The following is a 23959-nucleotide window of genomic DNA, read 5'->3' as shown; positions in this document are numbered from 1 at the left end:
GTAATTTGAGAATGCAGAAAATGTTGTGGGTTCGTCACGAACCGAGGGACTCGCGAATCTTCCTCCCGGCTCGTTTGGACGTTTCCACCTTACGAGCGTGAGGGGCATACTATCCTCCTCTTCAAGATGCAGCTCATCCAACGCCTGAGCTAATTCTACGTCTGCATCCGCCTAGGCTCCTCACCATTTCACTCTGGTTCATTGATTATATAGACTATGGGCAGCCGATTACACTGAAAGGCTGTGGGTTACGCAAGGCGAGCACTGTGTCATGAAATTGATATGATCGCCGGGCAATGCTAAGACCCCATACAGAGTCAGATCATAGGATCCTCAGGGCGAGGCATGGCCGATCGATCGAGGGTTGCAATACGAGCCACGATATGTAGCTTGATGACGCCTCAGCAAGTCGTCAGGTGCCAGGAAGGTCGGTGTAAATGCTGCTCTAGAATGGCGCGGACCCGTCAGTAGAAGACAATGCGGGCCTCGACTTACTGCACTATATAAAGTCCAAAAAATGAGGGAATGATCGAGAGACTGATCAGACATCTACACGCGCGAGATTGCGTTGACTTCGACAAACCAGACAAGGACGGCAAAAGGTCGCTGCATATCGCTGTTATTGTTAACATGCTAATCGAGCGAGGCGCAAGTATCCGTCGTGGGGATCACAAGTCGAGCGAGGGAGATGTATTTCCAGCACAGGACCACCACCTACACGGGTACAGCAGGTATGGCGAGCTCGACGCTGCAACCTGGCGTTGGCTGCACAGCTCAAGAAAGCCGAGAGGCTCAGAGTCGTTGCGGACAGATTCAGCAACCAGGACGCCAGAGTGCTGGACATGATCTTCAATTATGGACAGGGGACTCCAGGGCGAGGGCTCTCGAACGCTGGCTAGCAACCGTTCGCGGATTGATCGAGGCCGTTGTCCACGATCACGGCGACTTTGGGGCGTAAGAATAGGCGCCTTGATACGTTCTTGAACGCCACCCCTCACGGCCTCACTCCGAAGCCTATTATAAGGTCTTGAATATTCTTCTCGAGGCGAGCCACAGCATTGCAGCCAAGTATCTCATTTGCAGGTCGGGAAATCCACCTATGCAGTCGGTATCTTGGTGAAAGAAGGAGCTCAGCCTCACGACGGATGTCTTCACTGCGCGGAGCTTGACCGGGGGAGAGAGAGAGAAAGCCGTGGAGGAAGTATGAGGAGGAGGCGACTTCCACTTGGCGTTCTCTTAGGGAATCGATTTCTATTATGCGTCTATGAATCGAAAGGGTACACAAATCACACGCTATGCAACGACAACGAAAAACAATCACCGACTAAGCGGCAGCAGTGGCGGTCTTGAACTCCTCGCTGAACTCGTAATCGATGTAACCTCTGGCGCTGAGGGCAGTGTAGAAGTGCTCTCTCTCGTACTTCCGCATGGGAATCCCCTGCTTCACCCTGAAGGGAAGGTCCGGGTTCGCAGTCCACGGCCTTCCAATCGCAACCAGCACATCATAGCCCTTATAGTGCACATCCACAGCGTTTCGCGCGGACTCGCCGAGATACCCGCCAGCGACAGCAACAGGACCAGCATGTCCATACGCTCTGAAGAAGAAATCCAGATCCCTCTCAGGATGCGCATCCACGTCCGCATTCCCCGAGACCGTTCCCTGAACGAGATGCACATACGCCAGCCCAAACTCCGCCGTCTGGCGCGCCACCTCCCCGAATTGCTCAATCAGCTCAGCATCGCTATCCTTCCCCATGCCCTGGTACGTACTCCAGGGGCTGTATCGAATGGCCGTCCGCTCCGCGCCAATCGCGTCAACAACGGCCCGGATGACCTCCACGGGGAAGCGCGCTCGGTTCTCAACGCTCCCTCCCCACCGATCATTCCTCTTGTTCGTAACATTCTGAATAAACTGATCAATCAAGTACCCGTTCGCCCCGTGGATCTCGACCCCGTCAAACCCAGCGGCAACCGCATTCCTCGCCGCCGTCGCAAAATCCCCAATCACACCGCGGATATCATCCTCACTCATCTCGCGCGGGACAACGCCCGGGGAAAACGCCTCAGCAGTAGGTGCAATAAGTTCCGCATCAGGGCGACCAACCTCCCCACGTGTCGCTTCGATATCCGCGACGCGCCCGAGCGCCCAGAGCTGGGAATAGATATACGAGCCCTTCGCGTGCACGGCGTCCGTGACTTTCCGCCACTGTGCAATCTGCTCGGGAGACCAGATGCCCGGCACGTTCTTGTAGACGCCCGCCCGCTGGGAGATCAGTGTTGCCTCGGTTATGAGCAGGGTGCCGGGGACGCTGGCGCGCTGCTCGTAGTACTGGATGACCATGTCGAGGGGGACGTGGCGGTCGTCGTTGCGGAAGCGGGTCATGGGTGCTAAGGCAAGGCGGTGCGCGACTTCGATACTGCCCACCTTTAGGGGGGTGAAGAGTTTTGATGTTGGCATTGTTGTTAACAAGTGACTGACTCGGGTCGGTTGGGTTGTGAGTGTGTGTATGTATAGTTCGAATCAAGAGGAACTCTTCTAAGTGTGTTCAAGATGTAGATGGGGAACTTCTCAAGGGAGGCGGCGATGGTCGCCTTTATACTGGAACCGCTATTTACGAATTCATCTACTTGAATCGTGAATGTTCCACAGAACCGGGAAATTTTTGTCCCCCCAATGCTGAGCAAGCTGCGAGGCGGGAGAGGCAATCGGCAACTATGGCGGCTGAGCGAGCAGACTCGAATTAATAATCCACCAAAAGAAGTCTCCGCGGCCCGCAGTTGCTGAACTTCCTCAGCTCATCGCGTCATCGCCTTCAAAGTCTTCGGGAGTTGTTGCCTGAGGAAGAACCCAAACTTTGTTTTGGGACGAGTCCGTCGCTGCTTTAAGGGGGCTCAATACCAGCCATGAGATACTTGATGTCCATTATTCAGCCCTGAGATATTCCTCGCCTTCCGCCTTTGCATTCTCGTACTCGGTCAAGAGCGCATTTTCCCCCCTCCACCCATGTGCGGTACTGATAGTAGGACCGCCAGTACGTATTGGACAGCCAAGTCATATTAAGTGGTTCCTCGAACCGAGGGTATAACTCGAATTCGGACAGCTGCCAAGCGGGACAACTCGCGTGTTCTGTTGCGGATATGTGCCCCTTCCAGACCTCGATACATTCCTCCAAATCTTGCAGTATTCTGGGTACCGGCGTCTATGATCGCTCAGCTTATCTTCCGTGTTGAATATCTTCTTGCATTGGGGACTGGGCGTGCTCGTTGCTGGTCCGACAAGGATTGATGCGTAGTTTGTGACTGGAGGCCGGCGAGCGTCTGCTGCCATGGAATCCCTGAGCTGTGGCGAGAGCATCCTTATATCGACAGCGTCTATAGCATATCAGCTCCAGATCTCGGGACTCAACGCTTGTAAGGGTTGCCCTATATCTAGCTCTGCCGCATGCTGGACAGTAGGATCAGGAGCAACTCACTACTCGAGGGATTCCTTCATAGAAAGTGCTCCCCCAATGTGGATCTCCGGTGCTGGCTTCTGATATTGCGGACGAGGAACCGGGTAGTACCAGCGCCGACGAGCGACAGTCTCCGGTTGGCACAAACTCGACTCGCCCAGTCCCCCGCTCCTTCTATCTTGTCCGTCTCAGTCATCAGCAAGCACCGCAATCGCAAGGCAGACTGATAGCTACGCGTACAGGGGCAGATTCTGGTTCGAAGAGCGATGAGTATCCTTCGGAGCCCCGTCGTTATGTACCTAGTTAGACATCTATCCAGATCTGGCAGCACTGCTACCTGACGAGCAAAACGAAGATCAACCCTCCAATTGCCGTGCAGTTGCCTCTAGCTGCGCATTGAATGCCTTTATTTGATTCAAAATGCCACCTTGAGCCCCGGGTGCAGTCGAGCTCACATTCTGCGCCACGTTACGAAGTCGAAATTCCAGTCCGGCTGTCAGTGATTCGGTCTCTGTGGCAGTCCGGCTCTGGCCGCGCTCAAGTGCCAGATCAAGGTTGTGCAGAGAGTGATTGATCATAGAGCGGGCCTTTAGAATTGTTAGTCGTATGAGATTCGAGATTCATAACTCAAATAGGGGACAGACCATCTGGGCATGCTCCTCTCTCGCATGCTCCCTTCGCACAGCATCCATCCTCAGCGCGACAGCCTCTCGCTCTCTCCGTACCTGGTCGAGCCGACTCCGAAGATCCATCATCTTGCGCTTGGCTTTCTTCACCTTGACGCCGAGCATGAAGTTGCTATCCAGCATCTCGCTTAACTCGAACAAACGGCCCTCTAGTTCTGTCCCAAATGCCTCAACTGCTTTCTTCCGCAGCGTCCATTCCTGGCGTCTTGCAGTGTTCGCCTCACTATCAATTCCGTTCTTTAATGTCGTTAACGTCTTCTCGAGTGTCTCGCGACAAATCTGCGCTAGGACGTCCGCTGGATTTACTCCACTTCGGGTCGGGAATTTGGCCATCTGTTTACTCAAGTCCTCGTCCTGTTGGTTAATGTCGTCTTCGCTGGCAGACTCATCCTGGACAATCTCGCCGCCAAGAGCCGCAGCGTTTGCAATTCGATGGACCATGACAGGGACGGTTTCGCTCCGCGGTTGTCGTGCCTTTCGCTTCATGGCTTGAGGCCGCTCTTCTGCAGTATCTGTTTGGGCGGGTTGCTCCTCGGTTTGACTTTCCGGACGTTTACCACGGCGACGCTTCGTACCTTTGGGTGATTCGCGTTCGACGGGAGATTCCGATTCGATCTCTGCTTCTGGACTGGGCTGTTCCTGCACCGGAGTAGGTTGTCGTCGGTCGTGCTGCCGTTCCCGATCTCCACGCTGCTTCCTCTTCTTAGTTGCCCTAGATGTGGTGGCTTCAGTTTCTGGTGAAGCTTTCTCCTCTGATCCCCGCTCGCGCTCGCCCTCTCGTTCCTCGCGCCTTTTCCTCCTTCTATCAGCCTGAGACGCACTGACCTCCGGTTCTTGTTGCTCCCCAAGCTCTGGGCTCGGCTCTGGTGATCGTTCGCGCTCCTCTTCTTGTGGTTCATGCTGTTTCCTCCGTTTGCCAGCGCGTGGCGGTCTTCCCGCGGTTTCTGGAGACCGATCACCAAGTTTCTTCGTCTGTCCAGCGCGCCTTTTCCTTTTGTCTACTCGATTTGGCTGTTCTTCCGACGCACCGGCAGGTTTATGAGCAACAGCGTCATGCTGTTGCGCGGCATCTTTTTCTACTCGGTTCACAGGCGACTCCTCCGAGTCTTGCCCTGGGATGGAGCTTTTCTCCGTAGCTTCTTGGCCTCTCCTCTTCCGTCCGCGAACGCTTTTGTCGGCCATGTCACGTTTTGGTGATGATCTCGAGCTTTTATCCGCCGTCGGTGCTGCCTCCGCCGGAGAGGATTTTTCGGAGGGCTGGGCTACCAAGGGTGTTCGACTTCGTAGCCGTTTCTCCCGTTGAGGATTCAGGGGCTGAGCTTCTGTGGAAGCATCGAGCGCTTGTGGCGCTCCCGTAGTCTCTAAAGGCCCTGCAGGCCGAGAATCGTCCTTCTCAGGTCCTTGATTCGAAACTTCACTCTGAGATGGCGACAGCCGCCCTCTTCTCCCTCGCCCTCGACCCTTCCCCTTTGCGGTATCTGAAGCCGGTGATACTGTACCGTTCGCTTGGGCAGATTCCAGCTCTGCCCTAGTCGCCCGCTCAGTGTGACCAGTCTCCAACCGAGCATCCGCCTCATTCGGAGCTGTAGAAGCATTCTCACCGGTGTGGACTTCAGGAATGGACGGCGGTTCGGCGGAAGGATTCAGGTCCTGTAATTGTGGTTGGTTCTGAGCTGCGCCAGTCGTGGTCGGTATCGGTATTCCTTCGCTGCGTGTCCGTATCTTAGATTCCTTCGAGGCACCATTCCGAATGGTTCTGAGCCTGTTGATCTCGCTTGCCGCGCTAACTGACGGCGAGGTTTCCTTCGGAGAAGCTACGATTGTTAGGTTGATTCCTATTTTATTTCAGTTTGCCGACACATACAAATCTTCCTCCTTTTGCTACTCCTCCCAAGCTCTAGCTCCTCGTCAGGGGGTATATCAAAAGTCGAAGGACGGGGGGGGAGTTTGTTGCGCGCGCTCCCAGGAGTTCGTTGTGTTCTTTGCCCCTGGGGCGAAGAGTTGAGTCCCGTCGGCGATGAGGCAGGTTGCGATTGGGGCGGCACCACAGCCGCTGTCTCAGATGGATGGACTGAGGAATCGGGAAGTGGGTTGGGCCCTGGTGCTTGCTCAGCGCTGTTTGTGGGATGCGACGCCGACTCTTCCGCTGGTGGTCCAAATAGAGAGAAGCCAAAGTCGACTTCTTTAATCTTGCGCGTCCTATGAAAACCAACTGCATCAGCTGTCACATTCGGAAAGACTCGCCGTCAAGCCGGGGAAAAGCGCATACCCTGCTCCGCGCTGCCGCATCTGCAGCCTCTCAACTCTGTCTGTTGGATACTTGGTTAGTGTCCGTGGGTCAGCAATCCGGGCAGGTATAAATGACATACTAGAAGCCATCGCCCAGCGACGCGTCAAATCGACGCGAAAGGGCAGATTCAGGGATGGATGGGGGGTTGGATGCAGAGTGTTGTGCTGGTGGATGACGGAGAAAGCGTTTACTTTCGACACGCGGGAGTCCGCCCAAATGCGGCTTAGCGCCAAACCTGACCACCAAATCCAGCCAAATCCAGTCTGCTCCTCAATTGTTCAAAAGCGCCAGTCAGGGCTTTCTACTTCTTGCTGCTCTGCACGGGATCCTGCAATTAACGACGCTCTGTTACTCGATCTATCCGTCTAACTGCCACCAATGGGCTGGTTCTGGGGGAGTTCGAACAACGACGACCCGGTCAAGAAGATTGACCCTGGTCTCCGGGAATACCTCGAAAACGAAGCTCCGAAGAAATACATTCCTGCGCCGCAGCGCCCTGAGCCGGTAAAGGAAGAAGCTCAGCCAGTATCCTTCGATCAGAATGACTCGTCTACGCCCTCCGTACCCTCCGCATCGCTCTTCCCCGACGGCCGTTACGCTCACCTATGGAAAACCTACAAACCTCCCGTCGACGCCGCAGACGACCCTCTTGGAAGCATCGAAAGCACCCAATCGCTCACACAAGGGGTCCAGTCGATGAATGAGAGGCGCAAACAGCGTCGCGATACGGTCGGCAATGCGGCGTTGGAAAACTGTGCGATAGAGCGAGAGGAGATGTTCCGGTGCTTTGAGAAGAGCACGTTCATGGAACGATTCAAGGCACGGGCTACAATGGGGCATGAGGAGAATAAGAGATTCACACGCTGTTATGCCACTCAAGCTGTTAGTTTCCGAACCCCGTCACCAGACTGAGTCTGTTCCGCCAGGCTAACTTGGACCAGAAATTCCTCCAGGCACTCGGTTACGCTTCCTCACCGGTATGGGATGAAGAGAGGGAGGAACGGATCCAGATGCACGCCGACAAACTCTACCACGAGATGCTTGATTACGAGAGGCGAGTCCAAGAAGCTGAACTGGCTGGTCAGGATCCGCCGCCCCTGACCTCTCTGTTCAATCCCAGCTCCCAGGTTACCAAACACATTGAGAGCGGGTCGAAAACAGTGGAGATCCCCGGGGGAGAGCCGGTTCCAGCAAACTTCCATCCATCAAAACCCTGGCATAAGCTCACACCTCATGAGCGGGAGTTGGAAATCAGAGGGCACTATGCAGAGCTGCAGTCGGAGGCTGCGTTTGTGCAGGCAACGGCGCCGTTCGTCAAGTCGCAAGACGAGGCGAGGGAAAAACGGCGGGCAAAAGCTGTCAGCTGGTTCGGGGAGACGATAGGTAAATGGATCACATAGGGGGATTCCTGGTGACTGTCTTCAAGCGCATCTTGTCTTGTATCATAATTGCCCTGTTTTGGCTGTGCAGAAGGTTGGCGTTATTGTGCTGCGTCGGTTATGTATCCCCTCCGGCGTGTGTGTTGAAATTTATATATGTTCAAACCGGCCCATGTTGGGAGAGCCCCGTGGACCTTGGTGTATGGATCTTGTGTTTATAGCAAAGGACACCTCATGAATCTCAGAGAGAGAAATCAAAGTATTTCTCTAATTAATCCCTTATCTCCACTATAGTCGAGCTCGCAGTCGAGGAACGTGTCGACGGTCACGTGGGGCCTCTCTGTGTGACAACGACGGACAAGGCAGTTCTCTGACTCGCGCACGCAAGAGGCATATCTATCTAGAGTCACTGCCCGCACCGGCCGGAAATCAGGTCCTCGCTTTAGCGCATGAAAGCTTGTGGAAAAGAAACTTTCTCCGGAATTGACCAAGACTATGACATCATGGCGCTAGAGCCACACCGAGCAATGCGGAGGCAGCAACAATACTGCGACATGCCTCTCCCTGGCACTTCTTGCTCCTCCCCATCGATATTTGCAGCTCTACCACAATGCCTGGTCACTTCGGCCAGAAGATTCTGAATAAGCTAGGCCTCGATGAGCTCCAGGGTCAAGGCCACCACCATCACGGACACGGCCATCCGCCGGGAGGACCCCGCCTGCCTGGGTCCCGCATCATCAATGACGATGAGCGTCTCCTCTGCTCCCTTCCACGCGGAACATACCCTCGACTCGCAAAATTGTCCAACGGCACCATCCTCTCTGCATTCACGCGCCGTGACGGCGACACACGGGTTCTCCGCATCGGACGAAGCACGGATGGCGGGTACTGTTTTGAGGATTTCTCGGAGGTAACGCGGGGTAGGGGGGACGTTGACAACATGTACTTACTCGAGGTCGCACCTGGGACCGTTCTCGCGGCGTTCCGGAATCATGATCTCGGCCCGCATGGTCCGACGCATTTCCGGATCACGGTGTGTCGGTCCACGGATGGCGGGAAGACCTGGCGGTTTCTGTCGCAGGCGGCGGAGAAGAGGCCACCGTTTGGGATCTGGGAGCCGTTCATGCGGATGAGCCATCGCGGGGAGGTGATGTTGACGTACTCGCAGGAGTATGCGCACAATAACCAGTGCACGATGCTTGTGCGGTCGATGGACGGCGGGGCCTCGTGGAGTGCACCGCAGTGTTTGGAGGGGGAGAAGGATCCGTTCCGGGATGGGATGAACGGGATTGCGAAGACGTGGGACAACGGGCGCGAGGCGCTGGTTATGGTGTTTGAGACGACGACGTTCGGCACCTTCGATCTTGAGGCGCTTATCTCGTACGACGATGGGTACACGTGGGGCCATCGGCATCGGGTCTATGTGCCACCGCGTGGTCATAATGCTGGCTCTCCGCAGGTTGCCTCGTTTGGCGATGGCTCGCTGGCAGTTATCTTCATGACCGACGAAGACCATCAGCAGGTGCAGTGGACAAAGAACGCGGCTATCAAGGTCGTGTTCGGCAGTCCTCCGAACAATGGGCACATTCAGTGGACGGGACCTTCTGTCATCTGTCCGCACCTGAGTCACTGGCCTGGGATTATGGCATTGGACGAGCGGACGCTGCTCGCTACCTATGAATGCCGCGGCGCTCCCAAGGCCAAGTCGATCACACTGCAGTAGAAAAGGAAAGGCGGCAAAGTTGCTCTTTGGAAATATGTCATCTATCAGGTTGGATATTTGCTTTTTGCATACGTATACAAATAGTCGCGTCTCGAATAAGTTATAAAACACATTATTTCAAACCCTCAACCAGCTCCTCCACACTCTTCATCTCCCGACCATTATTCTCCCCCACATCCAAAGCAACCAGCACCCGACTCACACAATTATAGCACGCAATCCCCGTAGTCAACTCCACAATCTCCCGATCCGAAAACCCCTCCCTCTGCAACTGAGCAAACGTCTCATCCCGAACCTTCACATTCAGCGTCATCTCATCCGCATACCTCACAACCGCCCTCTGCCGCGCGGTCAACGGACTCCGCGCCAGCGCCTCCTCCTCAACACGACCTTCCAGCTCCCCGGTAACAGCAGTAGCAGTAGCAGTAGACGGCAACACGCGCACAGCCTGTAACTCCTCCGGCTTAATCCCGCCCTTCAGTGCCAACGGCGCATGTGCATTCCACTCATACACGGCGTGCGTGAGGACCGCGACGCGCGAGACGGCGAGCTCGAGGAGACCCGGATCCACGACGGTCTGTGTGCGGATCGCGCCGAGGAAGCTGTTCCAGCCATCTGCGACGGGCGGGGAATGTAGGAGGGATAGATCGAGCGGGATGAGTGGACGGGGACGTCGGCGGGCGGCAATGCGGGCGTAGATTTCGGCTGTTTCGGGGTCGGGGGTTGGCGGAGTGGAGGGGGCGTAGGGAAGGCGCATCTTGCTGGGTGAGGTGGTGCAGAGGGATTGGAATCTGGACTTCGGCTTGGGTAGGAGTTGGATTGAGATCTTGACCTTCATGAATTGAATTACTGAATATTAATAGTCGACAGAGACGGAGAATCGCCGGCGACGGGCAATGGCCGGGCATCGATTCGGTATTGCTGGATCAGGTGACTATGCGGGTAAATGTTTATCTCCTGCGGGGTTGATTGTTGGGGTTGTCCTGAAGAGAGTCGGTAGTCAATAATTAGAGGTTTCGGCGATCAGAGAGCAAGAAGACACGTTCTGAAATGCCATTGAAGCTCGTAGAGCCTGTCTCGAGGATCGTGGACTTGGAGAGACTCGAATTGCTTCCCTTCTCCTCGAGACGAGACCCCGCATTGATGTCATCGGCAGAGGTCAATGGACAGCGCGATTCGGCCACAACGCACTTCAGCCTCTACAGCACATAGCAGTGAGGAGCAAGCATTATAGATTAGATCTAGCAAATATTAAAGTTGTCACTCTACAACTATGGTGCTTTCATCGCGATGAGTGATTACTCGATCTCATTCTCTCCACCAGCCAGCCCCACATCTCCACATCGCGGATATAAGACGAACCCTAAGAAACCTGGAAACCCTCCTTGCTGAACCTCCAGAGAAGTTATCGCCAGAGGATTCTCACATTCACTCAACAGTCATGGAAATCTTCCGTCCAGCCTTCGCGGAACGCCCTCGCCCCCTTCTCTCCTACGGCATCCCCTTCCCCGAGGCCGTCGCCCGCCATGTCGTCGACACTTTTGAAGCCCAGCGCGTCTATGTCATCTGCTCCGGATCGCTGGCCCGGAACACCGATTCTCTCGACAGACTCGCACAGACGCTCGAGAAGGTCAAGGTACCCATTGTCGGGCGGAGAATCGGCATGAAGCCGCATACCCTCTGGTCCGAAGTCCTCGAAATCACAGCAGACGCCCGAGCCTGCGCCGCAGACCTCATCCTCACCCTCGGCGGAGGCTCTTTAACGGACGGCGCCAAAGTAGTTGCATTTGTATGCCGCTCACGTCTCAAATAAAATCGAGATTGAAAAATGTACTGAGAGAGTATATAGGCCCTCGCAAACAACGCCCAAACCTTCGCCGACCTCGAAACCCTCTGCATGGGCCCAAACCAGGAACCCCCCTCGGCAGCCCACCTCATCCCCTCCTCCATCCCCATCGTCTCCGTCCCAACAACCCTCTCAGCGGGGGAATACTCCAACTTCGCCGGCGCAACGAACGACACCACCCACCGCAAACATTCCTTCCAAGCCCCCGCGCGCGGCCCGCAACTCATCGTGCTCGACCCGCAGCTCGTCGCCTCGACAACCCCGGAATCAATCTGGCTGAGCACCGGCGTGCGCGCAGTCGATCACTGCGTCGAGACGTTCTGCGCGACGCAGGGCACGACGGAGGACACGGATGCGCTGGCCCTGAAGGCGCTCGCGAATCTCGTCCCGGGCCTCGTGAGATCGCGCCGTGATCCGGAGGGGAAGGATCTCGATGCGCGCTTGATCTGTCAGCTGGGGTCTGTTGATGCGATGGCGGCGTGCACGAGTGGGAGAGTCCAGTTGGGCGCTAGTCACGGCATTGGACATCAGGTAGCTCCCAAAACCAAATCGCGATTTTATGGGGGGGGTTTCTAGGAACTAATGAATTGTATAACAGCTCGGCCCCCTCGGCGTCGGCCACGGCGAAACAAGCTGCATCCTCCTCCCCGCAGTCTGCAAATTCAACGCGCGCCACAACGCCAACACAGATCGCCAACACCGCCTGCGCGACTTCCTCCTGCGCCAGCCCATCGTCAGCGAAGTCCTCGACTCGCGCGGCGTACAGGAGAAAGAAAGCGTCGATCTCGGGGACGTCTTGGGCGCCGTGATCCGCGAGCTCGGGATGCCGCGGTCCCTGGCGGACGTGGGTGTCGGGCGCGACAAGTTGGACGGGTTGGCGGCGAATAGTTTGCGGGATCGGTGGTGTCGGACGAATCCGGTGCCGCTGACTGAGAAGGCGCAGGTGTTGGAGATATTGGAGGAGGTGGTCTGAGCTAATTTTACGTACATAGTTATTATATCGGTATATCGAGGGTTGTTAATGCTGTGGGTTTCTATAAAATAGAAGAAATATAAGAATCATGCTTTCTTTTTTTGATTTCTTTTCTTGGCCTTTTTACTTTAGGGAACGGCCTTGTAGGCGAGTACTTCGCGGCATCAGCCTTGTCGGCTAAAGCCATAACGTTCTAGATTCCATGATTCTAAATCTAAACAAGCAAATTCGATTCTTCATAGTAAAATCGTAAATACTCTATAGGAATGGAGGAACACCGGACTTCTCATAGCTACGCCATCTCAATCTGCTCATCGTTGGAGCCCTTCTTCTGCAGCGCAGCACCATCCTCATCAGGAATAACATACGTTGCCCACTCACGCACAGGAACCCGATCCTGGAAAAGCCGCTCGATATCCGTGTTACTGCGGCCCGCCGTCTCCCCAACACAGAACCACGAGTACGCGAGCAGAAACAGCGTTGTACCGCCGTACACGAAGCCGATCATGGGGCCGAGACCCCCATTATAGTACATGTAGGGACTGGTGAAGACCATGAGCCAGACGGTGACGAAGAAGACGCCCATGGCGCAGGAGGTAATTTTGTTCCTGTTGCGGCCGACGGACATCTCCGAGGCGATGGAGTAGGAGAGCGTGCCGATGGAGAAGTTGTAGAAGATGATGTTGATGTAGGCGAGGACGACAATGCCGATGCCGACGCCGCGGGCGAAGGAGCCGTCGGCGGCGCGGGTGGTGCCGAGCCCGCCCACAGTGATGAGGGAGGCGAGGATGCCGCACGAGCAGACGAGGAGGTTGGTGCGGCGCTTGATCTTGTTTCCGAGGACGACGGGGATGCCGACGGTGATAATCTGCAGGACGTAGATGACTGTGTTGATGGTGAAGGGGTCGGCGATGCCGATGGACTGCGCGAAGACGACGCCGTAGGTGTACCAGAATTGGATGCCGTTGATCTGCTGCACGAACATGACGCCGCAGGCGTAGAGGAGCTTGCGGCGCTCGACGGGGTCTGTGATGAGGGAGGTCCAGGTGGCGTCTTGGGCGAGTGCGCGCTCGGTTTCGACTTGGTCGTCGATAGTTTGGATGTCCGCTGAGGGGTCGTAGTCACGGTTGCTGCGGTTGATTTTGCGGAGAGATTTGATGGCTTGCTCGCGCTTGCCTTTGGTCATGTACCAGACTGGGCTCTCTGGGGTGAATGCGAGACAGAGGAGCATTGTACCGGGGAGGACAACGAGGAGGCACATCGGGATGCGGTAGGATTGGGAGCTTGGGATGCTCTGCGTGCCCTGGTTGACACAGGCTCCGACCAGCTGGGAGATGGACTGCATGAACTGGAAGCACATGAGGGCTGGACCTCTGATTGCCGAGGGTGCGACCTCTCCAATGTAAATCAGACAGGTAGCAGTGAACTGCCCAATACCCAGGCCGATGAGGACACGGCTGACGTAGAAGACCGGATGCGAGCCAAAGGAGCAGGCTTGCACGATAGCTCCGACAATGATGCAGATAGAGGCAGACAGGAAGACCGCTCGTCGGCCGAAATACTCATTGATGGGTGCCGCGCCAAGGGCACCGACAAGCTCACCCACGTAGATGATGCTCGCAGACAGGGAGAGGAAGGTTGTTCCCAGCGAGAAAGAGCCATCCAAACCTTGCTCGCCGTAGTCCTTCGAGAACCACGTCATACCCTGAATCCCAGTGTAGTAAATTGTATCGTATCCATAGCACAGGGCTCCGATAGCAGCCACCAGACAGTAGGCGATTGCCCATCGATTCGACTTCCAGTCTATATTGAGCTGAAGGCCTGCCATGGTGGGGAACACAGGCGCTGTGGAAGTGAGAGTTCCAGGAACGTACTGGCTTCGAGCCGGCAGCCTTTATACCCTGCCTGCCAGGGGTGTGTCGCAACTTCGAAGATCTCCATGGGGCAGACTCCTTCAGACAGAGCCTGGTCGAGCACCCTCGCCCGACCATGGGGCCCCTTCATCCAGTCAACATCGTGATCCACCGTGTGGGCATCATCGCGATTCCCGTACGAGGAAGGATTAGCACGTGAGTTGCACTTGGCTTGCCCGGAAAAGAAACTCGGGCAGGCAGGAAACCCGAGAGACAGCACAGAAACCGGGCCGTCAGCAGCAAAATCCCGCAAGAATCCCGAGAAGACTCCGGTATTCACCGGCATGGCAGGAGAAACACATGGTGCATGCAGAAGTAGGGAGGATGCAAACCTCACGGCACGCCGACCACTCGGTCGCTGATAGCCTCTCCCGACCCTCGCACCAAGGCCATCGGAATCATAATGGTGGGAGTTGTCCCGACTTCGGCTTGCTCCATTCTCGCGGACAACGTCCGTTGCCAAGCGAGAGAAGAACCTTGGATCAGTTTCTCCGGCAATTGACCGGCTGGCACTGTCTGGGATCCTCTGGGGTTGAGCCCTGGTCGGAAACCTCTCGCAGTTGAGGAGCCTCATACCACGGAGAAAGGATGTTCCGATCCTTCCGAAGAGGTGTCACGAACCTCTCACCATTCTCTTCAATCATGAGACACTCCAATTCATCCTGATGAATGAATTCATATCTTCTAAACAGGGCCCTTGGGTCCATTACTCCTTCAAGCTTTCATCTCGCCCAGACGAAACGCCTTGTCCACAACCTTGAACCCGCTCCCGGAATCCGGTTCTCGAGCTCCCGCGTTCAGCCTACGAGCCATGGGGAAGCAGGCACGCCCACCCCCATTGAGGATGGAGTGCTTGCACATTCAGCAGGAGCAAATGTGCTAGCTGTCGATCAGTACGAGGGCCGTTTTATGGTCTCCGGCGGTGCGGATCCGTCAATATACTTGTGGGATTTGGAAGCACGAGGCTCTGAGCTCAGCTACGTTTACACGCCTGTGTCATCCATAACGAAGTTTTCGCACGGAGACGGGCATACTCATGCCATAACGTCCATTTCCATCTATCCGTTCGATCCCACGCCTTCCACAATCCTCTCAACGTCTCACGATGGGACTCTCAAGCTCTCGGCCTTGCAACCTGCGAGCATCACACCCGTACATTCTTTCAAGTTGGATTGCACACCATACACGCACTCTCTGTCATCCCATACTAGCTCGCCACTACTCGTCGCTGTGGGCACATCCGAAAAACCGGTCCGGCTCCTCGACCTACGATCTGGTTTATCCACCCATGGCCTCCCTGGCCATAGCTCCGCGGTTCTCTCTGTATCCTGGGCACCGCAACAGCCCTATATACTAGCATCCGCCTCAACAGATAATCGAGTCATAATATTCGATATCCGCCGCGCGGGACATAACTCGGCGATAGCCACTCTTGACATGGAAGATGCGGTGGGTCTCGTTTCCCCGGCCAGTGCCCCTGCCTCGTATCACAGCCGCAAACCATTCTCACCCCACGCTCGGGCACACAATGGTGCTGTGACAGGCGTACGATGGACCTCAAACGGGACATATCTTGTAACTTCTGGTCAAGATGCACGCATCCGCGTCTGGCAAGCCGCGACTGGAGCAAACACCCTTACACATTTCGGTCCCCGGGTTCAGAATACTTCATCATCCCATCTGGCCGAAAGAGCTCCACTGCTCGTGCCGGAAGGTCATCTAGGCGTGGGCCATGAAGCCCTCCTCTGGCCCAATTTCAGTGACTCTGACGACCGAGGAGAAATCCTCATGTTTGAGCTCCGCGAGGGAGCATTCATCAAGCGCCTTCGAGTCCCAGGCCTCATCTCTCGGCGAGCCCAAACTCCAGGACGTTCCAATGCTCTTAGTGCCGCGCGAATCAATTCACTTGCGTGGCGAGGAAATGGCGCTTCCGGCGAAGGTATCGAAGTGTTTTCGGCTCACGGCGACGGAACGCTGCGAGCATGGGTTTCGCGAGATGAAGGAGAACTGCCAGACGACGCGGAGGAGATGGAACAGGCTGATCGCAAGCGCAAACGTGATGTACTGGAGGAAATCTACCAGGGATTTATGTCAGTCTAGACCAAATGCCAGAGTTCTGCCACCGACTACCGCCTTTCAACACGGAAATTCCGGCTCGTCGCCTCTCTCGGTGTCCTCCGATGAGTTTCCCAGTTGCGCTTCTCAGTTCTTCCCTCGCAATGCAAGGATTTGACAGTCCCACCTGGAGAGTCGATTCTTGAGTTTGATTGGCACAGCAAAACCCCCACGAGGTCTTGGTCCCGCTTGGATCTTGAGTCCAGCCCAGATCTTGTCCAATTACGAGCCCCCGTCGGCCCGCCGCCTTGGGTTTCTTCTTCACTTGCTGAAACTTTCCTCCCCTCGCGCTTTGCTTTTTCTCTCCCCAGGACTTGCTTTCGTTGCCTTCCCACCTCCTCTGAGTGGGATATTCTCCAAGACCGCAGGCGAGCGACTTCAGGGAGTTTGCGCTCGTTTAGGTCCAAAACTCCCGCAATTCCAAAACTACGCCGACCGTCGTATGAAGCTCTCCCGCATCCGCCTTGTTCGAGACTCCTCACATTCATAGCCACTTCTCCTTCCCAGCATTCACCATGTCTGACAACAAACATCTATCTTCGGTGCAAACGTCTGTTGCGAATCCTGATGGCGAAAGCCCCTCTGGAGTGGGGGCTGTAGATGCACCCGGTCCAGGAGAGGATTCCAGTCCTGAAACGGCTGCAGACCAAATCGAGGAACAGAAAAAAGGATTTTTGGTGTACTTCCGCACGAAGGAGTTCTATATAATTTTATTCCTTGGGTAAGACCTCCTTGTAGTTGGGTCTCATCTTCCGTTGCTGATTCCGAACAGACAATTTCTGGCGATTACGAACACCGGCACCAGCACCTTCAATGGGCTGCTTTCCGAACAAAAAACGGAAATACCGGCGTTTCAGTCCTTCTTCAATTACTGCTTGCTGAACATTGTTTTCACGTCTTACACACTTTATCGGTATGGCTTCAAAGGCTGGTCCCGCATGGTATGGAACCGAGGGTGGAAATGTGAGTGCCCCGTGCATTTTTGCGGTTGATACCTATCATCCATCGAGCGTCGCTCATTCTGATATCGGTTTAGATATTATACTGTCCTTCTGCGACGTCGAAGGCAACTATTTCACGGTACTAGCATACCAATACACCACCATACTGAGCGCGCAATTAATCAACTTCTGGGCGATTGCGGTTGTCGTAATTGTCTCCTTTATTTTTCTTCACGTCCGTTATCACGTTAGCCAGGTTGTCGGCATACTGGTCTGCATTGGTGGCATGGGCGTTTTGATCGCATCCGATCATATTCAAGGCACAAACGGAGGAAATATACCACGCGGAGACCAGGTCAAGGGTGACCTTTTCGCCTTACTTGGAGCCTCCTTCTATGGCCTTGCGAATACTGGTGAGGAGTACTTCGTCAGCACTGCACCAATGTACGAAGTGCTTGGCCAAATGGGCTTCTTCGGGATGATCATCAACGGCGTCCAAGCCGCAATTTTTGATCGTGATTCTATCCGAGATGCGCACTGGAACGGCAAAGTCGGCGGATACTTGACCGGGTACACCTTGTGTCTGTCTATTTTCTACTCCACGGCACCGCTCTTGTTCCGCTTGGCATCTGCAGCCTTTTTCAACATTTCTCTGCTGACGATGAATTTCTGGGGAGTCATCATCGGCATTGAAGTCTTTGGCTACAGTGTCCACTGGATGTACCCAATCGCATTCGTCTGCATCATCGTCGGCCAGCTTATCTATTTCCTTGGCCGGCGGGTGCTTGGAGAAGCTCGCAAGCCTTGGTTGGGTGCTAATCAGGAGCGAGGTGTTGCTGGTTTTTTTACTGCGAGACGCAAGATTGAGGCCAACGCCGCTGTGTTGTCCATCCCGGCTGGTGGGCGTGGTACCGGCTCCGATCACGCACGGGCGAACCATTCGAGTGCGGTATAGAGTCATTCCCGTGTCCGGAATACACAACTTTTCTGTGGTAGATGCAGCGAAGTACCCCGTGGGAATTACAACGTCAGATATAAAGCAATTAATGTAATTCAAGCAGTCGACTAGAGAATTCAGGCCGGGGGAGACGTCATCCCAAGCAAGTACCAAACACCATTGCAATCAACCAACCCCACTCCACCTGAAGCTATCTACTCAACCTTGACAATCTTCCCACACTCAACCTCATAGATATACCCCGTAATCGGTACATCCAAGACAAGCGGACTCTCCTTGAGAATCCTTAAATCATCCAGCACACTCTGCCGCAGATCCCGAAAGGCCAAGAACGCAATATGATCCGCATTCAGGCCCAGATCCTCTCGGATCTTCGCGCGGACCACGTCGTCAGTGAACGTGAGCATTCCAGGAAGCCCTCGGTGGAGGGGAGGGTGTGTATGTTAGCTTATCATATCTTATTGAGGGTGAGAGTGAGAGTAAAACGTCACTGCATGGTATCGCGCCAACTCGCAATTTACCCTGCCGATGGCTTCATAAGGCTTGTGCTGGGTGTTTCGCCCGGTAACAGGTTCACGGGGCAGGAAAAGGGAGAAGGAATGAAGGGAGGAATTTAGGGGTCTTTCAGGTCATCGTCATTGATATATCTGCGTGGGATGAGGAGGTTATGGGTTAAACTTGTCTCGAGGTTCCACAGCCCTAAGACCGCTCCCGGGGTACTCTCTGCAACCTGGGGAATTACGTGCGATTAATGGAGAGTCCCAGACGCTCTACACTCTGAAATGAGTTTACTGTGTCACTTAGATGGTAAGAGCCCAAAGTGGCGTGAAGGCAATGGTGAGCTATGCGTGGATATCGCAACGCGCAAAAGCTCAGGCCCTCCTCTCACCAGCGTCGAATATGCAGGCTAGACGGGGTTGGATATCCGGATATGCAAATGCTGGATTGTATCTATGCGCTAATTGAGGAACTTCTGTACCGCACCGCCAATGTACTTCAGATCGAGCAGAAATGTGTCATGTCCGAATAATGACAGGTCCTCCCCGAGCTCGAGGTGTTCGACATTCTTGTTTCCGGTGTGAACGAGTGTCTCCGCGATCTCACGTTGCTGCCATGCTGGAAACAAAATGTCGCTTGCAACTCCGATAACCAATACCTGGTGATCTTTCAGTGGTGCAAGTCCAGCAACTAGATCCTTGGGTGGTGCCTCCGGTTCAGGTCCTGTCCGGTCTGGTTGCTGTGTGGATGGAGTTGACGCGGAGGGTTGCTCTTCATATGGTTTGTCGGGAAGCGTGAGGCTACAGGAAGCATCGTTCAGATTCTTCCCACCGCTCGTGATCTTCGCCTGGTATTCAGCTCTTTGCTTCTTAATGGCCAGCTGGTGGGCGAGGCCCAGGTCGAATAGATCCATCGCCTTCGATATGTATAACAGGCTGTTTGGATCATACTCGAGACAGAACTTCTCGCCAGCATGGTCAAGATATGTCTCGATCAGGAAGTCTGGGCAAAGGGCAGGTTGCTTGCTCGGGTCTGCGCGTTTCCGCCCAAACCGTTTCTCCCATTCGGGACCACTCCGATAGGTCACTGTGGCAATCTCTCGGGCGAGCTTCATACCGGAGTGAGGCGGGATAGAATCGTAGTAGAACCCGCGAGCCCAGTTTGGGTCCATCATGAGCACTTGTCGCTGGGTATGTCGCATTGCAATGCTGTAAGGGTGGCTCCGAGCGCATCCACTAATTGATATAATCTTGCCGACTCGTTCTGGGAAGAGGACCCCGGCTGCAAGGCTCTGCATACCCCCCATACTAGAGCCCACTGAGGCAGCTAATTTCCGGATTTTGAGATGATCCAAGAGCCGAAATTGGGCCCGCACCATATCTTCGATTGTGAGGATAGGGAACCGCGTGGCGTAGTGTTTTCCGTCGAGATCGAGGGATGACGGCCCCGTGCTGCCGTAGCATCCTCCGATAACATTCGTACATATCACAAAGTACTTTTCCGTGTCCAAGGCCTTCCCCGGCCCAATGAACTTTTCCCACCAACCCGGCTTCGGATTCGCTTCGGTGCTGTGCGCATGGCTAGAGGCGGATAATCCCGTATGCAGTAAAATTGCATTACTCCTGTCTGCATTCAATTGACCCCACGTTTCATACGCAACATCGAATTGCGGGAGCACGCCACCCCAGTCGAGTAGTAACGGATCATCGCTGTGGAATCTTTCATGATAGCCGGTAGTGTATGAGGGTTCGGGGCCTGACTGAAGCGATCTTGCAGAAAGACGGGCTGACTTGGCGTCCTGCGCATCGAGGCAAGGGAATGACAGCGCGGGGTTTGAGGAGTCTCGCGGCGCTGAAGCTGAGGAATGCGACGTCCTGTGGTTTGTTGGAGAATGCCGCCTTAATATGGAGATCTGGGGCCGGGTAAATCGATCCGGTTGTCTGCCCGCAGCCTTGAAGGACCGCGGAAGAGCACGAGTCATCCCTCGCACCAGGCTCATGTTGAAGAACACGAGGGGAACGATCCCCAATATCGGCAACGAGGGAGCCTTTCTTGTTCGGTTCTTGAGGCCTGGTGAGGGAAGGTCATGATACAAGATCCGAGTTCGGTCCGGGGAGGATCAACTATTTTCCGTAATCACGTCATCCGGTCTTCGGGACCCCCCTGCTTGCTTTGATCTTCTTCGAGCACAAGAAGTCAATGGTACGCCAGGTACTCCCGTCCCTAGCCCTGACATCTTGCTCCGCCGCCAATTTGGCCGGGTATACCTTTTCCGTCTTGACCAATACGCCATAACGCAATTGTTCTATTCGCGATGGTGGTATATACAAGTGAATTATCCAGAAAGCTGTCTATTACATCCCCCGGTTGAACTCAACCTTGCCATCCTTACCCCCGCGATTCCAAAACTCTTCTTCCAGTGACGCCGCACTGATTGCCTGCCGCTGTGGAAACGCACCAAGGGCCAGTGGCAGGGCAAACAGTGACGTTGCCAGGATGAGCCCAAGATTGATCGGGAGCACCATTCGGGGGCGAGCCTGAAGCCACTTGGTCTTTTCCAACTGGACGAGCACCAATGGTGGTACAACCATGATCGGGGTGGCATTCAGCACCCGGCTGACAGCTGTTTCACCGACTGCGATTGTAGCAGCTTTTTGGCTCTTCCCGAGGCTTTGCACTGGCTCTCCCGTCTCCTCGCGCTTCTTCTTTTCCTCCTCCGTTAGCACCGGATACACATCTATTCCCCGCCGAATTTCCTCCCCACGCATTAGGAAGACGTTCAGAGCGCTTGCGCTAGACACAGCCGCAAAGGGCACCAGGCGGCCCAGTATAAGCTTCGTGCTTGGGGACACATTTTTCAAGCGCGGAACGAGGGCATTAAGACCCAAAGCTACCGAACAGGACGCGGATACCGCCATCAGGTAAGATTTAACCATCTGAGATATTGACAGAGGGGTCGACTTGTTCGCATTCGCGTTATTGATGGCGACGTTGAGGGATTGGTTGCCAATCTGCCATAGGAGAGTCCCGGTTGTTTTGAGACCAGGTGTGAGCATGCCGGCTGTGACGACAAGGTTGGATAGCACATAGCATGACATGCGAAAGGGAAGAAAAACAGGCTCGCCAGTGTCTGAATGGGCGAATCTCAGTTAGCTAAACATTCGCATGTATAGGCTTTGCAATACAGTACCAGGATGCAATGTCGAATCTACCACTTTCTTGGCCCGCCACAACTCGGGTGTCATCGTTGGAATCTCATGCTGCTTGTAAAGATGGATGAGGCGCTTCGCCTGTTCCAGACCAGCTGGGGAGACGAACAGCGTTCGTGGGTCCGAGATATCAGCGGCATGTCGAACGCGCCCCCAATACGTGGTCAGGTCATATTGCGAGGAAGGAAGGTCCCGGTTACGGGGAAGGGAGGTCGACATTGGCAGAGCCAGAAAGAAGACGGTCGAAAAGAACGACAAAGCGAAAACACAAAAGAAGCGAAAGTCGACAGACAAACAAGAGAAAGAGGGGAGAAAAAAGTTGTGGCGAGCGTGAATCACAGATAAGCGAGGCGGTGAGCCGATAAGCGGACATTGGCCGGGCGAAAGAGAACAATCAGCCGAAATCGGGCCCAGACTCCGAAAGACCCGCTCATCCGCTTTTGCCCATCAATTTGATGAAGTATACCGTCTGCGTCTCTTGTGTGCGCAGCTCCTTGCCTTCCGCACCAAACTTCGTTCCAGAAGTCAAGTGGCTGAAGGTATTTCCACAAAGACCAAGGATGCAAATGCCATGAACCACTTCAACAAAGGTCCCTCCACTATGCAACCGCGAAAGTGAATGGCACAATGGACAATGCAGAGACACCAAAGGAGCTGTTTTGAGGTCGGCAGAACAAAGCATTCGATACAGGCATACCGAAAGGAACACAAAAAGACATTATAAGCGTAAAGAGCGCATTATTCCCTTGTTATCGACTCTCTTTGCTGGATTGTCTATATATACACGTTAATCGTCCCAGGTTATGTCGTCCTCATCATTAACAGTCCAGTCATCTCATTCAATACGATCCGAACTCTTCCCTCTATACTTGCTTATCAGAACACCATCACTCGAAATTCTAACCAAGATGTCCGAATCCAATTCTCAGAGTCTTGTGCCCGTGTCTCAGCGCCCTGAGTCACCCGCCCCACCATCAGCTCCGGAGCCTCCCAGACGCTCTCAGCGCCCTCCCAGGCGTACTGAGAGCGCTCACAACGGGACCCAATGTACTTCTCAGATCAATATGTGCGATGAGTGCCGGATGACCTATTCCAGGATTCCTCGCAATGTTACGGCATGTGTTCTTGACTGCCCAGCAGGTACACACCCCGTTATTTTCAATTGCACTTTCACCGGAACCAACGAAAATGCCATGGAACTCGCCGACAATTTTAGCAGCCGTCTTAATAAGTTATTCTCCCGGCAGATCCCACTTCATGCCGGTGTCAGAAGAAGGCAGCCCTCTCAAGGGACATGGCACGATCTCACAACCCCGGGTATTGCACTCCAGAAAACTCTCCCTCCCCCGTCCGGAGACCCGGGATTCTCCAAATACTTCGTTCTTCCAAGCGTCTCAAGAGGTCTCGAGGCGGCGCAGAACAAAAGGTGGGAAAAGGATTATGCCCGTGTTCATTCCAAGTGCCGGGAACTCACCATGCTAGTTGACTTCCCGTTCTCGCTACAGCCTGGTGGGGAAATGGAAACCCATATTCTGACTTACTTCCCCTCGTTGCTTAAGTATGAGGAGCCTGCCCGGCCTAGGGATGGTGTCCATACCTGCCTGTTCCGCCTGCAGTGGTGGGAACGGACTCATCCCCTGTGTTAGCCAAAGCTTGAAGAGGAAATCAGAAGAGTCTGTCGGAGTAGTAGGACAAGGACTAATTGCTACGTCAGGAAGAACTATTGGACTGCTCTGTAAGTTTCTGCTTGTTTCCTTTGTTTTTCTTTTGTCAGCTTGTGCTATATAGCCTTGTTTTATTCAAAGCTTCAAGTTGAGTTAAAATACTCGAGCAAAGAAAAATGAAAGGAAAAAGGAGCTATCACAAATAAACTGCTTGATTTGCTACCATATTTTGCGTCTCAGTACATTTAGCTAGAATGCTATTAGTACCAAGTTATTACCCCCCTCCAAGTCCCAATACTGGCCCCTTCAATA

The 23959-nt window shown here is 54.4% G+C and overlaps 12 protein-coding genes across 12 annotated transcripts; 6 read left to right on the top strand and 6 right to left on the bottom strand.

Moving 5' to 3' along the window:
* Window positions 1-1085: 1085 nt before the first annotated feature.
* Window positions 1086-2755, bottom strand: BJX67DRAFT_236100 (alkene reductase). Its single transcript, XM_071026020.1, has one exon. The coding sequence runs from the start codon at window positions 2456-2458 to the stop codon at window positions 1325-1327; it is 1134 nt and encodes a 377-aa protein (XP_070882836.1). The 5' UTR covers window positions 2459-2755; the 3' UTR covers window positions 1086-1324.
* Window positions 2756-3581: 826 nt separating this feature from the next.
* Window positions 3582-6561, bottom strand: BJX67DRAFT_236098 (uncharacterized protein). Its single transcript, XM_071026019.1, has 5 exons — window positions 6508-6561; window positions 6408-6447; window positions 6003-6337; window positions 4097-5952; window positions 3582-4039 (listed from the first exon to the last, which is right to left on the bottom strand). The coding sequence occupies exons 1-5, from the start codon at window positions 6515-6517 to the stop codon at window positions 3809-3811; spliced, it is 2472 nt and encodes an 823-aa protein (XP_070882835.1). The 5' UTR covers window positions 6518-6561; the 3' UTR covers window positions 3582-3808.
* A 40-nt stretch (window positions 6562-6601) lies between these two features.
* On the top strand, window positions 6602-8074 carry BJX67DRAFT_236088 (uncharacterized protein). Its single transcript, XM_071026018.1, has 2 exons — window positions 6602-7310; window positions 7370-8074. Exons 1-2 carry the CDS (start codon window positions 6807-6809, stop codon window positions 7826-7828), a joined length of 963 nt encoding a protein of 320 aa, XP_070882834.1. The 5' UTR covers window positions 6602-6806; the 3' UTR covers window positions 7829-8074.
* Window position 8075: 1 nt separating this feature from the next.
* On the top strand, window positions 8076-9586 carry BJX67DRAFT_236085 (sialidase family protein). Its single transcript, XM_071026016.1, has one exon. It carries the CDS (start codon window positions 8418-8420, stop codon window positions 9528-9530), a length of 1113 nt encoding a protein of 370 aa, XP_070882833.1. The 5' UTR covers window positions 8076-8417; the 3' UTR covers window positions 9531-9586.
* Window positions 9587-10610, bottom strand: BJX67DRAFT_236086 (carboxymuconolactone decarboxylase family protein). Its single transcript, XM_071026017.1, has one exon. The coding sequence runs from the start codon at window positions 10366-10368 to the stop codon at window positions 9643-9645; it is 726 nt and encodes a 241-aa protein (XP_070882832.1). The 5' UTR covers window positions 10369-10610; the 3' UTR covers window positions 9587-9642.
* Window positions 10611-10773: 163 nt separating this feature from the next.
* BJX67DRAFT_362803 (iron-containing alcohol dehydrogenase) lies at window positions 10774-12403 on the top strand. The gene is made up of 3 exons (XM_071030038.1): window positions 10774-11319; window positions 11380-11907; window positions 11975-12403. Exons 1-3 carry the CDS (start codon window positions 10972-10974, stop codon window positions 12347-12349), a joined length of 1251 nt encoding a protein of 416 aa, XP_070882831.1. The 5' UTR covers window positions 10774-10971; the 3' UTR covers window positions 12350-12403.
* Window positions 12404-12562: 159 nt separating this feature from the next.
* Window positions 12563-14865, bottom strand: BJX67DRAFT_362801 (general substrate transporter). Its single transcript, XM_071030037.1, has one exon. The coding sequence runs from the start codon at window positions 14175-14177 to the stop codon at window positions 12642-12644; it is 1536 nt and encodes a 511-aa protein (XP_070882830.1). The 5' UTR covers window positions 14178-14865; the 3' UTR covers window positions 12563-12641.
* Window positions 14848-16455, top strand: BJX67DRAFT_362800 (WD repeat protein). The gene has a single exon (XM_071030036.1). It carries the CDS (start codon window positions 14932-14934, stop codon window positions 16360-16362), a length of 1431 nt encoding a protein of 476 aa, XP_070882829.1. The 5' UTR covers window positions 14848-14931; the 3' UTR covers window positions 16363-16455.
* Window positions 16420-18444, top strand: BJX67DRAFT_236057 (DUF914 domain membrane protein). The gene is made up of 3 exons (XM_071026015.1): window positions 16420-17098; window positions 17150-17340; window positions 17414-18444. Exons 1-3 carry the CDS (start codon window positions 16893-16895, stop codon window positions 18271-18273), a joined length of 1257 nt encoding a protein of 418 aa, XP_070882828.1. The 5' UTR covers window positions 16420-16892; the 3' UTR covers window positions 18274-18444.
* A 619-nt stretch (window positions 18445-19063) lies between these two features.
* Window positions 19064-20838, bottom strand: BJX67DRAFT_236048 (homoserine O-acetyltransferase family protein). Its single transcript, XM_071026014.1, has one exon. The coding sequence runs from the start codon at window positions 20771-20773 to the stop codon at window positions 19235-19237; it is 1539 nt and encodes a 512-aa protein (XP_070882827.1). The 5' UTR covers window positions 20774-20838; the 3' UTR covers window positions 19064-19234.
* A 127-nt stretch (window positions 20839-20965) lies between these two features.
* On the bottom strand, window positions 20966-22382 carry BJX67DRAFT_362793 (sideroflexin family transporter). Its single transcript, XM_071030035.1, has 2 exons — window positions 21965-22382; window positions 20966-21904 (listed from the first exon to the last, which is right to left on the bottom strand). Exons 1-2 carry the CDS (start codon window positions 22200-22202, stop codon window positions 21129-21131), a joined length of 1014 nt encoding a protein of 337 aa, XP_070882826.1. The 5' UTR covers window positions 22203-22382; the 3' UTR covers window positions 20966-21128.
* On the top strand, window positions 22370-23856 carry BJX67DRAFT_362791 (uncharacterized protein). Its single transcript, XM_071030034.1, has one exon. It carries the CDS (start codon window positions 22787-22789, stop codon window positions 23627-23629), a length of 843 nt encoding a protein of 280 aa, XP_070882825.1. The 5' UTR covers window positions 22370-22786; the 3' UTR covers window positions 23630-23856.
* The last annotated feature ends 103 nt before the right edge of the window (window positions 23857-23959 follow it).

This window comes from Aspergillus lucknowensis, assembly GCF_044049455.1.
Source record: "Aspergillus lucknowensis strain CBS 449.75 chromosome Unknown BJX67scaffold_47, whole genome shotgun sequence".
Taxonomy (NCBI): domain Eukaryota; kingdom Fungi; phylum Ascomycota; class Eurotiomycetes; order Eurotiales; family Aspergillaceae; genus Aspergillus; species Aspergillus lucknowensis.
This window is presented reverse-complemented; position numbering and strand designations above follow the sequence as displayed.